At 39.8% G+C, this 12,792-nt stretch overlaps 1 protein-coding gene across 1 annotated transcript in view; it reads right to left on the minus strand.

Annotated features, from left to right (window-relative positions):
* The window catches only part of ALK (ALK receptor tyrosine kinase), a 201,341-nt gene that overhangs the window by 63,529 nt on the left and 125,020 nt on the right, over positions 1–12,792 (minus strand). The window contains exons 5-7 of the mRNA XM_026048109.1: positions 11,371–11,502; positions 4,903–5,034; positions 3,398–3,498 (exon numbers count right to left, since the gene is read on the minus strand). Coding sequence (XP_025903894.1) covers positions 3,398–3,498; positions 4,903–5,034; positions 11,371–11,502 — 365 coding nt within the window. The remainder of the gene's footprint in view (positions 1–3,397; positions 3,499–4,902; positions 5,035–11,370; positions 11,503–12,792) is intronic.

The raw sequence follows: 12,792 nt of genomic DNA on the forward strand, positions 1-12,792 counted from the left end.
TATTTATATAATTCTTATGTCATCTCTCTGGAATTTTAGGAGAAGTACCAAGAAATAGGTGGCCACTTAAGTCTGGGCACTGCATACACCAGATGGGTATCAGCTCTGACAAAGCAATTCAGTTTTCCCTTAAGTTGTGTCTGAGATAACAACCTTCCTTGGACTTTCCTTACAGTGTGGTTTCCCAGATATCTAGACTGCAGTACTGTTATCGATGGCACACATAKAGGTTTCTTCCATAAAATGAGGAAATGTCTAACCCCGTGATCCTCTTTGCACTAGTCCTATGCAGGTCATCTGACTTAGCTGAGATGAAAGGGGGACAACTACAGTGTCAAGGGGAGAATATGCTGGTCTTTATCAATCAAACCTTTAAATCAGGCCACTGTTTGAATTACTTCTTTGCACTTTTCTGAGCCTCACTGTGTTCAATTCCATGTCCTTTTACTTCCAATGAACTTTTACACACACACTAAAAGATTTTCAAGCTTGATTACTATGACTATAGTTCCTGAGCTTTTGTTGCATCTCCTYTTACCGACTACTGCAGCCTAGTGGAGGTGGTGTTTAGCACTCCAGCAGTGTTTAACAGAAGTGCTGAAGTTTCCCCCTTCCTCACAATCTGGGCATTAGCATAGAGTTAGTGGGTCARTGGGCAAAGGACTTTACCTACCATGCAACATGAAACAGAAAGAAAGGTTGGACTGCAAATGAGAGAGAGTCTTTGAAGCAAATATCCCCTAGTTAAGTTTCTCCAGACAAAAAAACTAACTGAAACAAGAATAAATCCCAAAATATTGCAGAATCACGCCTGTCTCACATTAACAGCAATATACAGGCCACAGAGAATGCAGTCTCTGCAGTCTCTAAAAGCTTGCCTCTGCGCTGCTGGAAACTCTTCCCCAGAACGTCAGTAGGGAAGGCACTGGGACTGGGTGATCGCAGAGCCTCTATGGTTTTAGCAGGCACCTTCTCTGACTGTTCAAAGGCAATCTTTGCCTATACAGCCTATTACAGTAGGAGAATAAAGAGCAGGGTTGAGGGAAAAAAAAAAAAGAGCTTGGAACATTGGCAAATTCCTTGTGGCTGGCACCCTTGGACTCTTCCTTTCCTCTGCAGCACAGAATCCTGCTTCCATTGCATTTTGGACAGAAAACAGAAATCACCACCTGGTAAGGATGTTTCTGTGAAAAAGCACWGCAGGAGTGCATGCTTCTCATGCAGAGGCTAAATGCTTCCTGAAATCCTTCAAGAAACAGGGTGTCATCATTTGCTATGATGGGTTTACTGTGACCAGATAAAAATGGAGCAAATCATGGGGTTAGGGAAAAAATAGTAGCTTCCATAAATGCTGTGTCCAGCATTGTTCACAGAGCTGCTATGTAGCAGGGAGAGAAGAGAAGGAAGTCAAGCTGAGCAGACTTTAGATGGCTGCACACCTTGCTGTTGCTCTCAGGATTTATAGCATGYGGTCAGATTTTGACACAGTTGCATGTGCAGAGCTGGAACAAATACAGGAGGAGAGGCTTATGGCTTGCTCAAACTGTGGAAGAATAAACAGGTCTAAACCTCATGGACTTTCTGAGATCCTTTTGCTTCATGAATCACGAGCAAGTTGTGTCAGTGGGACTGCGGGTGCCAAGAAATCCATCGACGTTCTGACATACCAGGTAGAGCTGTCAGCAGTATCAGGTAGAAGAAAACTCATCTTTTAGTGCCTGAACTTGAGCCAGTTTGACCACGAAGTGATGGAGGGTAAATAAATACATGACGGCACTGCATCATTTTCACAACAATTTTTCTGACTCTAACTTTCCACTATGAGGAAAGTTTGTTGGTCCCTACTGGAAGAAAAACTGTGAGTGTGCGTGTGTGAGCACGTGCATGTGTGTACGTGTATGGTGGGGAATCTCCTTCCTCCTCTTGTGTGGTTCTCAAAAGTGGAATTAAATTATTCTGCTCACAAACATATTGCTCCAGTAAAATAGTATTTGAAGCCACAAGGGGCTCATTGAGAAGGGAAGCTTTTACACTATGTGTGGGGATAAAACCCTTGCCAAACTCCTTCACTCTTTATTACGGGCAGCTGCAATGCTGGATAAGTCCGGATGCCTTTTACGTGCCAAAGGGAGTGACATAGGTGGGACAGTATGTGAGCAGATGAAATACATGGCAGCTTCTCCCCTGACAGCAACTTTAATTATGTGTACTGTTGTACATACAAGAAAAAAAAAAAACCACACATACTGAGAAATCATTCATCCTACTTCCTGTGTCAGGTGTATTATGAAAAACACTCACTCTTGCTGGTCCATGGCAAAACAAGGTCTTAAAATATTCAGATCCTACATATCCCTTTGTGACAGAAGGGAAGAAAAACAAGGTAGGAAACATTTCCTAAGGAAGGAGGATATGAATATATCAAAACTAAAAATGTATTTTTCACCATAATCAAAGGTTAAGCCAAAGAAACACTTTCTTCTTCTAAGTATTTTAATTCTTGGAGACTTTCTGACATAACTGTTTTCCTTCCTGCACTTAAAGATCAGTGGASCAGAGGGCCTGACTCTTTTATCTCTTCAGTGCAATGTCAGTTCTCAAACAACATAAAAACATCTGTGCTGTGTTAGCATCAGTCTTCCCAAACCTGCCCCACAATCCAAGAGCTTGTGTGACATTTCAGAGTGACTGTTGACATACAGACTACAGTAAACACAATGTAAACAGGGCATCTTTCCAGATGCTGCAATTTAAGCGTCAAATACAGCTTACTCAGAAACAACAACCTGGCAAACTTTACTATACTTGCTTAAGCAGATGTCCCATGAACTCAGKAGGCCTCTACTTGAACGAGGAACTGCTTCCATTCTGTATGAATTTATGTCTGCTGCTGCTGCTAGCTTCCTCACTCTCGCAAGCAAGGCCTACATAAGGACTGGTTGGTGTAGTACGGTAAACATCTGTAGCCTGGATCTCAGTCCTGCAGAGACTGTATTTTCTGTGGGGCTCAGAAACACCCCTTCAGCCTATTCCTCCTTGGATCTGGCAAGTACAATATCTTCTTRATAATAAGCTTCCTTCACTTTGCATTTATGTAAAACCAGTAGTCCTACCAACAGCACATTATTGCTATATAATTATGAAGACCATTAATACACCATGAGAGTACATATAGTGTGGATAAGATACACTATGCTTTTCAGAGTTCATTTTGTGGCATTTCAAACAGACATCCCTACATTACTCCTGTATATGGGGGTAATATAACACACAGCTTATACAAGAAACATCAAATAATAGGGATTCTCTGCTGCTGATCTAGTGCCTTTCTTCGAAAACTAGTCAGACACAAAAAGGATCTGTAAAACAGAGACAGAAAGAAAACATCAGCACTTGCCTCACAGSGGGAGTTTCTCAATGGAGTAGGAAAAGCAGGGCTGGTCATTACATTGTTTTCTGTTGCTGGTGCCTTGGCGGTGTTCAGAAGAAGTGCAGAACCTGGATGAAAGACAGAGCAAAAAGATCAAATTGCAGCATGCATCTCTGGGTTCAGAGTTTGTGAAAAACTTCCCAGAACCTATGCTAGGCCCTTATTACAAAAGGACAACAGATACAGATTGTTCTTACAAAACGGATCTTCTATAAAGAAAAAAATAACTTGGAAGAAAATCTTTATCTTGTCTCCTCCCACAAAAAAGAAAAAATAGCAATTTCAATAACCCAAAGCAAAGCTATGGCAAAATATTGTAGAGTAATATTAACGCAGCTACCCGCTTTGCTCCTTTAATCAGCTGGCATAGCAAGAGGAACAAGGGCACTGGAAGGAAACGAATGTATTTGCACTGTTTCAGCTCTGCCTTCTTGCTTAAATGAGTAACAATACTTATAGGCTAGATACTAGGGCTCATGTTAAAAACACTTCTACAAGATAGAATCCTAAATCAGAAACAATTTATTAGCAGCTCCTCATGGTGCTCTCTTTCTAGCTCTCTCCTTCTTGCTTACCTTCACCTCRGTTTCTTTGTGCCCTGCAGGCCTGTAGGTTGAACCACTGAAATCTAAACCAGTTCACAGAGAAGTACACCATTTTATTCCTCCTGTTTAACTCCAAAGATAACTTGGAAAAGCAATAGTATGATTATACAGTACCAATTTTTATTACTATATCCCTTTAGCTGTTCTGGGCCTAAGCAATAAACACCTCCTATGATTTATATTATTGCATTAGGAAAAAGCTTATGCTGACACTTGGTCCATTTGTAAAAATTCAACCAGCAGTAGTTTAAYGTCCAAAGTACAAATCTTCAAAGGTTTCTAAGAGAAGGATGATTCCCTGGGATTTGGTTAGGGCAAGAAAGTACAGAGTAATTCTATATAGAAGTGGAACTAAGGGACAGTGCAAAAGAGTGAGAAACAAACAAACAAACAAAACTACTCAGCAATTCCTACTTTCATCCTGGTAATCCAGTAGAAGTCCTAGTTATCCAGAAGAATCCTGGTTATGAGGACTGCGCYCTCATAATCCTGGTTATTCAGTAGAAGTAACAACTTCTACCTCTACTGCCAAACTACTACTGCTTTTCTACGCAGCAGTAGAAAAGCAGAAATAAAGTGAAAGGGTAGAAGGATGAATATTTGATAAAAATTGTTTACAAGGAGCAAGATTAATATCTACAATGAATCTTGCAAACTTGAGATACCAATCTCTCCTTTCCAGACAGAGGGTTAGTCACAATACTGATAATTTTTTGCACAAAGCACTTAGCTTTCGCTTCACTGAAGGCTGTTTATATAAAGACACAGAAAAATGTGCTGTATGTTTCACCTCCTCTCCCCATCCAATGCACAACTTATTTGCCCTCTGCTATTCATTGTCTACCTCTGCTTCTTTCTCTCACATACCTTCTAGTGAAGGAAAACGGTTGTTCTCTGGGCTTCCAATCTGCCATGGAGAAACACGGGACACAGAGGAGACTTGCATCCAGCCACAGTTTCCTTCTTCAAATGAACAGTAATAGCCAGATGGAAGGTTTTCTGTGAATCACACAAACACAGAACAACACAGATAAGCTGAGGAAGAAACTCYGGGGCACGTACAGAAACTGCAAAGGTGACTCTGACACTCCAGTGTTTCCACAGCTCCTCTGCACAGATCTTTCATTTAGAGCCCTGCACACGCCTGACTGTGGGGAGGGTAGTGGTGGGAGAGCGACTCTGGGGAGCRTGACTACACTTCTGCCCTCAGAAGAGGAGGACACATTTCAGCATACACTACAGGCTCTACAACTCAAAAATATAAACCTCCTCAAGGTTACAACTTGGAGATGGCTTTCTTAACCACTGATTCTTTCTCCCCATAGATGGAAATCTTGGATGAAGATAGGTTCCTAGAGTGTTTTCATCTCATCATTCGTCACAGTCTAGGTCTCTAGTCAATCCAGCTCAACACTGTGATCTCCTCTCTGCTAACACAGCTTCTGCTGGGATCTCAAATTAAGCATTGAATCCTTCTGTGCTTCAGTTTCTGCACCCATAGAACAGCCCACATCTCCCTGTATCAGTGAGATGAATGGATGAAAATAGAGCAGTTTATTTTAAGCCACATCTTCAGGTTTTGAAGCCCACTTGTTCTGTCACGGGCTTGGGATGTAGTCAAGTTTCCAGCTTATTAATAAAGAAACATTAGCTTTTTGCCTATAAATGAACCAACTTTAAAGGGAGAGCCATCCCATTCAAAGCAACAGGTGCCTTCTTCATGCCATCTTCATAGCATTTGATGTCTACATTGCAAGTTCTTCTTACAAAAAGTGCAAAGCACTGCTCCTTTTGCCCTGAGCCACATACTTACACTGCTCCATAAGGGAACACTCTCTATGCTGTCCCAAATAATCCATCTCCTTTAAAACTCCTGAATTCCTTTCTCCCACCAGCCTTAAAAAACATCTCACTGTCCCCTTGCTTTCCACCCTTGCCTGGTGCTACCTTTGTAATTTTCATCTTCAACATAAAGCCAGATTCTGTAACCTCAGAAGAAAATGGGCCTTGTAAAATGTCATGTAAAATTGCTGYCTCTGTAAAGCGAATTTCACTGCCACTGTCACTAATGATTCTTAACAAAGATTGTGCACCCAAACTGCAGTTGACAATTCTGCCAGGTACCAGTGGGTTTTCGAGGACTAAAAAGGGAACAGTCTGGGTTTTATGAGAAGAAACGTACTGCATGAAGTTAGCCTGCGAGAAGAAGGTGCCCTTTTGCTAATGGAGATACATTATGGATTGAAAATGCCAGAAAAGAAGTAAAGAAAAGTAACTAATCATTTTATTCCACTACACAGACTAACGAGGTCCTTAGGCTTAGCTGTAAAAATCCCCTGAATATGCTGGCACAATGAGGGGTCTTTCTCTAGATACCTTGAAAAAGTTGCTATGATCATCAGGTGGAGCTGTAAAATGGATGGTAACAGTCCTGAATTTTCACAGGTTTTATACCATTATGTACTCAAATCTGTTCAAACAACCAGTTACCCTATGTTTTTACATTGTATAGCCTGTTTCCCCATACTGCCCAAGAAATTATTCATCTTCACTGTTATTTTTCAAGAGAAGAAAACCTGAGAAGAAATCTGTTAAAAGCAAATTTTAAGTGAATTTCAAAACTGCCACCAAATTACAAAGTCACATGTCCAATAAAATAGTTTTTCCTTTCAACTACTTGTCAAAGTCAGCAGAAATTTCTGGACTAAGAAAAAGCAGGGCAGATCACAAACTCCTGTATCAAGAGAATATTTTGTTCACATGATACTGGCAACTTCATTAGATTCTCTGCAAGAAGAGCAGGCTGCTGAACTCAAATCTTCTCAGGACTATACAAATATTTTTTCTCTGGAGCTTTTTTCATCAGTAAAGTAAGTAACAGATGCTGAGGCACCAGTCAGTATCCAAACACTGGATCATTCTAAATGTGTAAATGCCATCCCAATTCTCTGATTGCAATTGCAGCTCAATTACATACCTGCTCGCAGTGCCTCGACTCTGACTGAAACATCTCTCAAGGCAACGCACTGACAAGGGCTCATTCATTCACTCCTTGGTCTATCCTGAGAACACAACCGGGGAGCATCACAGCTACAGTGTCTACATTAGGAATATTTTCTAAGAACCTGAATCACAACTCATTTTACAGATACTTTGACACAAATCTTACATCCATGGCTTTTTAGTTGCACCAGGTCTGAAGCTGGAGCCTGACACAGAGATGAGGACCATGTTTCATCATTTTGCCTTTCCATCCAAGTCTGCTACAAAAAGAACAAAATCCTTACTCAAGGTTTTTTTTCAAGATTTTCCTTTTAAAAATCACTTAATGCATTCAGCAGTCTTTAAATGTGGAACTGCTAAGCAGACAGATGCTTCCCTGTGTTTCATCCTTCTACAGAACTTGATTATATTTTATTGCGCGGCCTGAGGCTGGGAGCTGAAGAATATGACAAATTATAATGTGTCCTGAATTCCTACTAAAAGAGCTTGCCTTGGTGTCCAACTGAATACATTTCACGGCTGTATGCTATCTAGGATGATGTAAACAAGTCAGAGCAGCAGGACGAGTCATCTAAGTAGCAAACCCTGCCTGGAGGCCAGAAAGAGCTCACTGTAGAAGAACACATAAAGGCATTTAAAAAAAAAAAAAGCTATTTCTCAATAATTTTCATTCCTCTTCTACAAATTAACCTTTTATGAATTTTCAGATGTCCTGTGCACTGAACATATTTTTCTCTTCTGCTTTTTTGTACTTTATATACATAAAACACCTATGAGTTCATTCACTACTAATACACAGAGAACTCTCCAACTACTAGTTCTCTGTCAAGGTTACATATTGATATTTGTACTTCAAGTTCATACTAGCACAGTAAGGACTAATCAGAGTGCTAGATACTGCACTGATGTGGGAAATCTCCCCTGACTTCACCGGTAAATCATGTAAACAAGAGGGCAGAAGTTAGAACCACTGAAACTTGTCACATTGCATATAGTTATTGACAGAAATCTCAAAAGATCTAGATTTTAGTGAGATCAAGATGCTTGTGAACATAGGACAGAGAATAGGGGTAATCCACAGAGGTGGGAGTATTGTGAAGGAGTAAAAGTTTCTGCTGTTGAGTGATGAAGTAGACAGAAGTCGCAGGGGTGTTGAACTTGTTCTTTCTTAACCAAATATTTTTGAGCTTTCAGAATGATTTAGATTTTGCTTGAAAGGTAATTAAGTTCAGGGGTCTCTATCTTTAACTCAATTTTTTATCCTTTGATAGCATGAAAAAACAGCAATTGGAATAATTTATGAAGAAGGTGAAGCAGGTTCTCTATCATTTGGCTTCTGAAAAGAAAACGATTTAAATCAACCAAATACAGTTTAAAATTTGAAATACCAGCATCATAATATAAAAGACACGCATAAAAGGCTATTTGGTCTTTAAAACCCGTGAACTTTTAATATACGTAGGAGAACATAAAAGAAGACAAAAAGATCGCCTACTCGAGCAGTTCAAAGATGCTTAAAAACCTTAAATGCAAGGGGTTAAGTAGTTACCACTATACAACCAACCTCAGTCTGCCAGATTCTATGAGAAATAGAGTATAAGAAGAAAAATACATTTCAGCTTAGCTTCAGAAACAAAAATCCTTTAATGTTAGACAGCATTGTTGAGATCCGAAATGCCAGAGGCTAGAATATGTTGCTAGAGGTAGAGCTTTTGATCAAGAAAGGAGCAAAAGGATTAGTGTATGCAGGACAGGAACCCTAAGAGAGCACTGCAAGGCAATGGATCACTACTACATCAGTTTGCCTGCACAGAGATTCTGCTAGGCAGTATCTATTACTAGGACATAAATGAACCCACTGGATTACTGACACATTTTTGCTTGGAAAAGAAACTGGCCCCACTAGAATTAATTATCCTTGCTTTTCTTGTCCCTTGTTCATGTTATCACAAATTCAAACTTCATAGCTTTCTATTCTGATTTCCATGAGTCTTCTGACTGATGAGTGTACGCACTTCTCCAACCCCACAAAACAGCTTGAATCACTCATATCATGATACAAATTAGTCTTTTTTCTTTCATCTATTAACACAACTCCATTTTGCTTAACATCTTTCATTATCGCTCAATGAGGCAACGAGTGAAAATTTCTCTATAATCCACTGGTTAGGGAACTTATTTGAAAGGTGGTTTCAAATACTATTCCAGGCAACATTTGGGCAATGTGGAACAGCAGCCCTAGGACAGAATCATGCTATTTCTTCCCCATTGYATTCCATACCACAGCCTGGAAAATCTTTGTGGAAATAACAGATCAAAAATCCAAGATCCTGTTGTCTAAAAAGAGATACACAAAACTACTGAAACAACCTCTCCTCTTCTGCAATGCAAAGCTCACCCTGTCTGTTTTAGTAGGGAATTCAGCTTTTCATCTGTCTTGTAGCATAACAAATACCTGACATACATGATTCTTTCTACTACTCAGGAGGAATTCTTCTTTTTCTTTTTCTTTTTTTTTTTCTTTTTTTCTTTTTTTTTTGCAGTAAGTTATGACTCATCAGTATGAATTTACTAGCCAAGACATAGGAAGAACACTATCTGAAGTCTTAATGTATGTCTCCACAGTATACTTCTGCAAAGTAATTTCCAGTGCTGCTCTTCTACCAGTCTGTTAAATCTGTATGTCTGATCCCAAATCAACATGGTTTGGCATCTAATTCCACATCTGCCTCTTTGAAGCTGTCTTTTGCTTCTGCAAAGAGTATTTGATTATGACTCAAACAGCAACATTCTGTTCTCCAGGGGTCTCCCCTCTCTGATTTTACTCTCTCTACAAAGACTAATTGGTTGCAGGCAGAACTAGCACCGTGACATTTCTTTGGCCATTAATAAGTAAAGAGATGTTAACAAACAGCAGGCTTTACAGTGGTTCTCTCAGCTAAGAAAGGAACAAAAATCAAATGAAAGGAAGACATAGGCACACATGCACAAAATCTGTACCTGCATAACTAAAAGACATAAATTTGAWAGGAAGAAAACATCTTTAAGCTCAAAGATAGAAGACTTTAGGTAATGACAGCTTTAAAAGAACTCCCCTCAGTTTCAAGCATAGCTATGTCTTTTCTGACAGCTCTTTTGTGTAAGCAGCAGAAGCACTAGGGAAAGCCCATACCCTGCTTCACATATCTGAACCGCTTTTTGTGGCGCYTGCAAAAAAAACGATGAAAACATCTGTGTTGTTCAGGAAGAAAATGACAATTGACATGTTGAAAGATGACATGTTTTGTGTTGGGCTGACATGCAGATGTAACTGACATCTGAAACATTACATCATTTTTCGTTTTGTGAAAGAAATCTTAYGCCAACAACATTGAGCACACTACAAAAGCAGAAGCAGAGAATTCAGCCATAGAGTGGAGCAGGTTCTGAAGTTACTGCTGACACACACTGCAGCAATCTAAGCTCTTACGCACCAAGGCAAACCAATGCTGTTGACTACTTGGAGGGAGAGCGGGTGCTTTTTGGATAGGACTGAAAGCACCKGTAGCTGAAAAAAAGCCACAAGATTTTTTCTCAAGGCCAGAGATAGATGCTCTRCTAAACAGAGAGTTGGTTAATTATGTTATGTAATTTTATATAATTTTAATGTTATTTTTATGTTATTTATGTAATTTTTTTGTTGTCTGTTCAATTCTTTGCTAACATGACTAGAGTTGCTATGCTGCTGTAGACAAACAGCAAATTAACATTGCATGCAGAGGGGAAAAACGACCAAACCCACCCTGCATAAATGGTACGAGAGAGAGGCACCGGTCACTTTACCAACTGGCTGGAAAGCAACAGAAACTACARAGGTGCTGGAATTGATTAAGTATGGGGCGAGACTGAGGAAAGAGAAGTTCCTGACTGCTTATTTTTCATACCTTATAAGTTTTCTCCTGCCAGATATTGTGTTATTTTTTGGTGGAAAGCATGTATACATAGCACGCTTTYCATAATTCTTAAGGCATCTAGCTTTTTAAACCGTATTTCCTATATATTTTTCATCAGATAAAGCAGCTAAAGCAACTAGAGAACCTACTGTAATATTAACACAGCCAGCACAAGAACAGACTAAGTGGTCATTTCTAGGCAGACATTCAGAGAAAATGTGTGTTCTGCAGGATATTTTTTTTTTTTTTTTTTTTTTAATAATATTGAATTAGTTTATTAGTATTGAACTTTTAGGCATTAAAATTCAAAGCATAACTGTGCTTTCGGAAACGGCAACTCAGCTTCCATCTCCCAGAAGGAAAAGGAAGGAGGTAGGTTGGGGGGGTTGGTTTTACTCACTGCACATATCTCCTTCATCTTCTCCCTCGGCACAGTCCCTGATGAAGTCACACGCCTGCCCCAGTCGGATTGTTGTTCCATTCCAGCAGCTGAAAGAACCCTCCAGAGCCATTTTTGAGCCAGAAGCAGATCCTAGAGAAAAACAAAACAAAACCCATTTCACATCACTGAATTGCCCTCCTCCCTATGAACAGGTCATAGTATCCTGGAAAACACCAAAGGAGATAATATCCTCTGAAGCCTCCAGTCGCGCCTGCAATCCATGTTTCTGAAAGTATGTAATTATTGCAGTAAGGTATATAACTGTAACAGTTCAGTTCTGCCATTTCCCATCTTTGAAATCTTAATAAAGCGATTCATAAAATTGTTTGACCTGTTCTATTTTGCCAAATACCTAACAGTCCACATATTAGAGAACTTCACTTCCCCAGGCATTTCTGGTGTTTTAGCTTTGAGAGCAGCTCTGCCTTGTGAAAAGAGAGATGAAACCCTATGCCCTGTTCTACTTTACTTCTGAAGAACAAAACAATAACCGTGACAGACTTTTAATCGTGTATGAACTTACTGCTAGACTTCCAGTCATAAAGACTGATACCCTTTCTCTCTAGCTCTAAAATAAYATGGCTACATAGCAAGGAAAGCACACAAACTTTCTCCATACTCTCCTGTCAACCTGTATTACCTGTGACTTGAATGTATCATATCATCATATCTCTCAAGAAAGAAAACAGTCTGACTTCTGTTTGCAGAGGTCAGACTTCTTATTTTTCTTCTCCATCCACTCCCAATCCTGTCTTCTGCATTCCTCTCCCCATTAGGTAACTAGTCAGCGGTCCCACAGCAATCTGAAAATACTATCACCCTAAAATCACTAACTCATTTTACCTATGCCAAGCAGCAAAAAGTCAGGAATGTGGAAAACAGCTAGCTTTTGTAAAATGGGATCACTGAACATAAGATTAAAARCCAATATCATTCATTGAGAAATGATCCTGAATACTTATCTTACTTATCTCTTAGTACCATTCTTTTCTGGAGGCACTTGGCTCCCTGACAGCTGAGAAGTCAGACGAGCCAGACTGATGGGTTTAATTTTTCTTATCACAGGACTTCTCTGAACCTGAGTCCTTTGATTTTGGCCAAGCAAGACACTGCTTCCCACCCACCCCATTTTTATTTTTATTTTTTTTTTTTTTAACAACATATGCTCTAGATCAGTCACCTGAAGTGGTCGAGAATTACTTCAGGAACATCCTACAGTCAATATATATGGACGGARCCAAGCTTGATCAGTGCAAGAGCTCTCTCTGCAAAAAATACGAGGGTAGATATAATGCACCAGATCTGACTCTGCACAGCTGTGCTTCCAGCTCACTGCTCAGCCAAGGCAGGTCTGGGCATACAAAGAGATCTGTGCTGTGA

This window comes from Nothoprocta perdicaria, unplaced genomic scaffold (assembly GCF_003342845.1).
Source record: "Nothoprocta perdicaria isolate Ctin4 unplaced genomic scaffold, notPer1 scaffold_51, whole genome shotgun sequence".
NCBI lineage: Eukaryota > Metazoa > Chordata > Aves > Tinamiformes > Tinamidae > Nothoprocta > Nothoprocta perdicaria.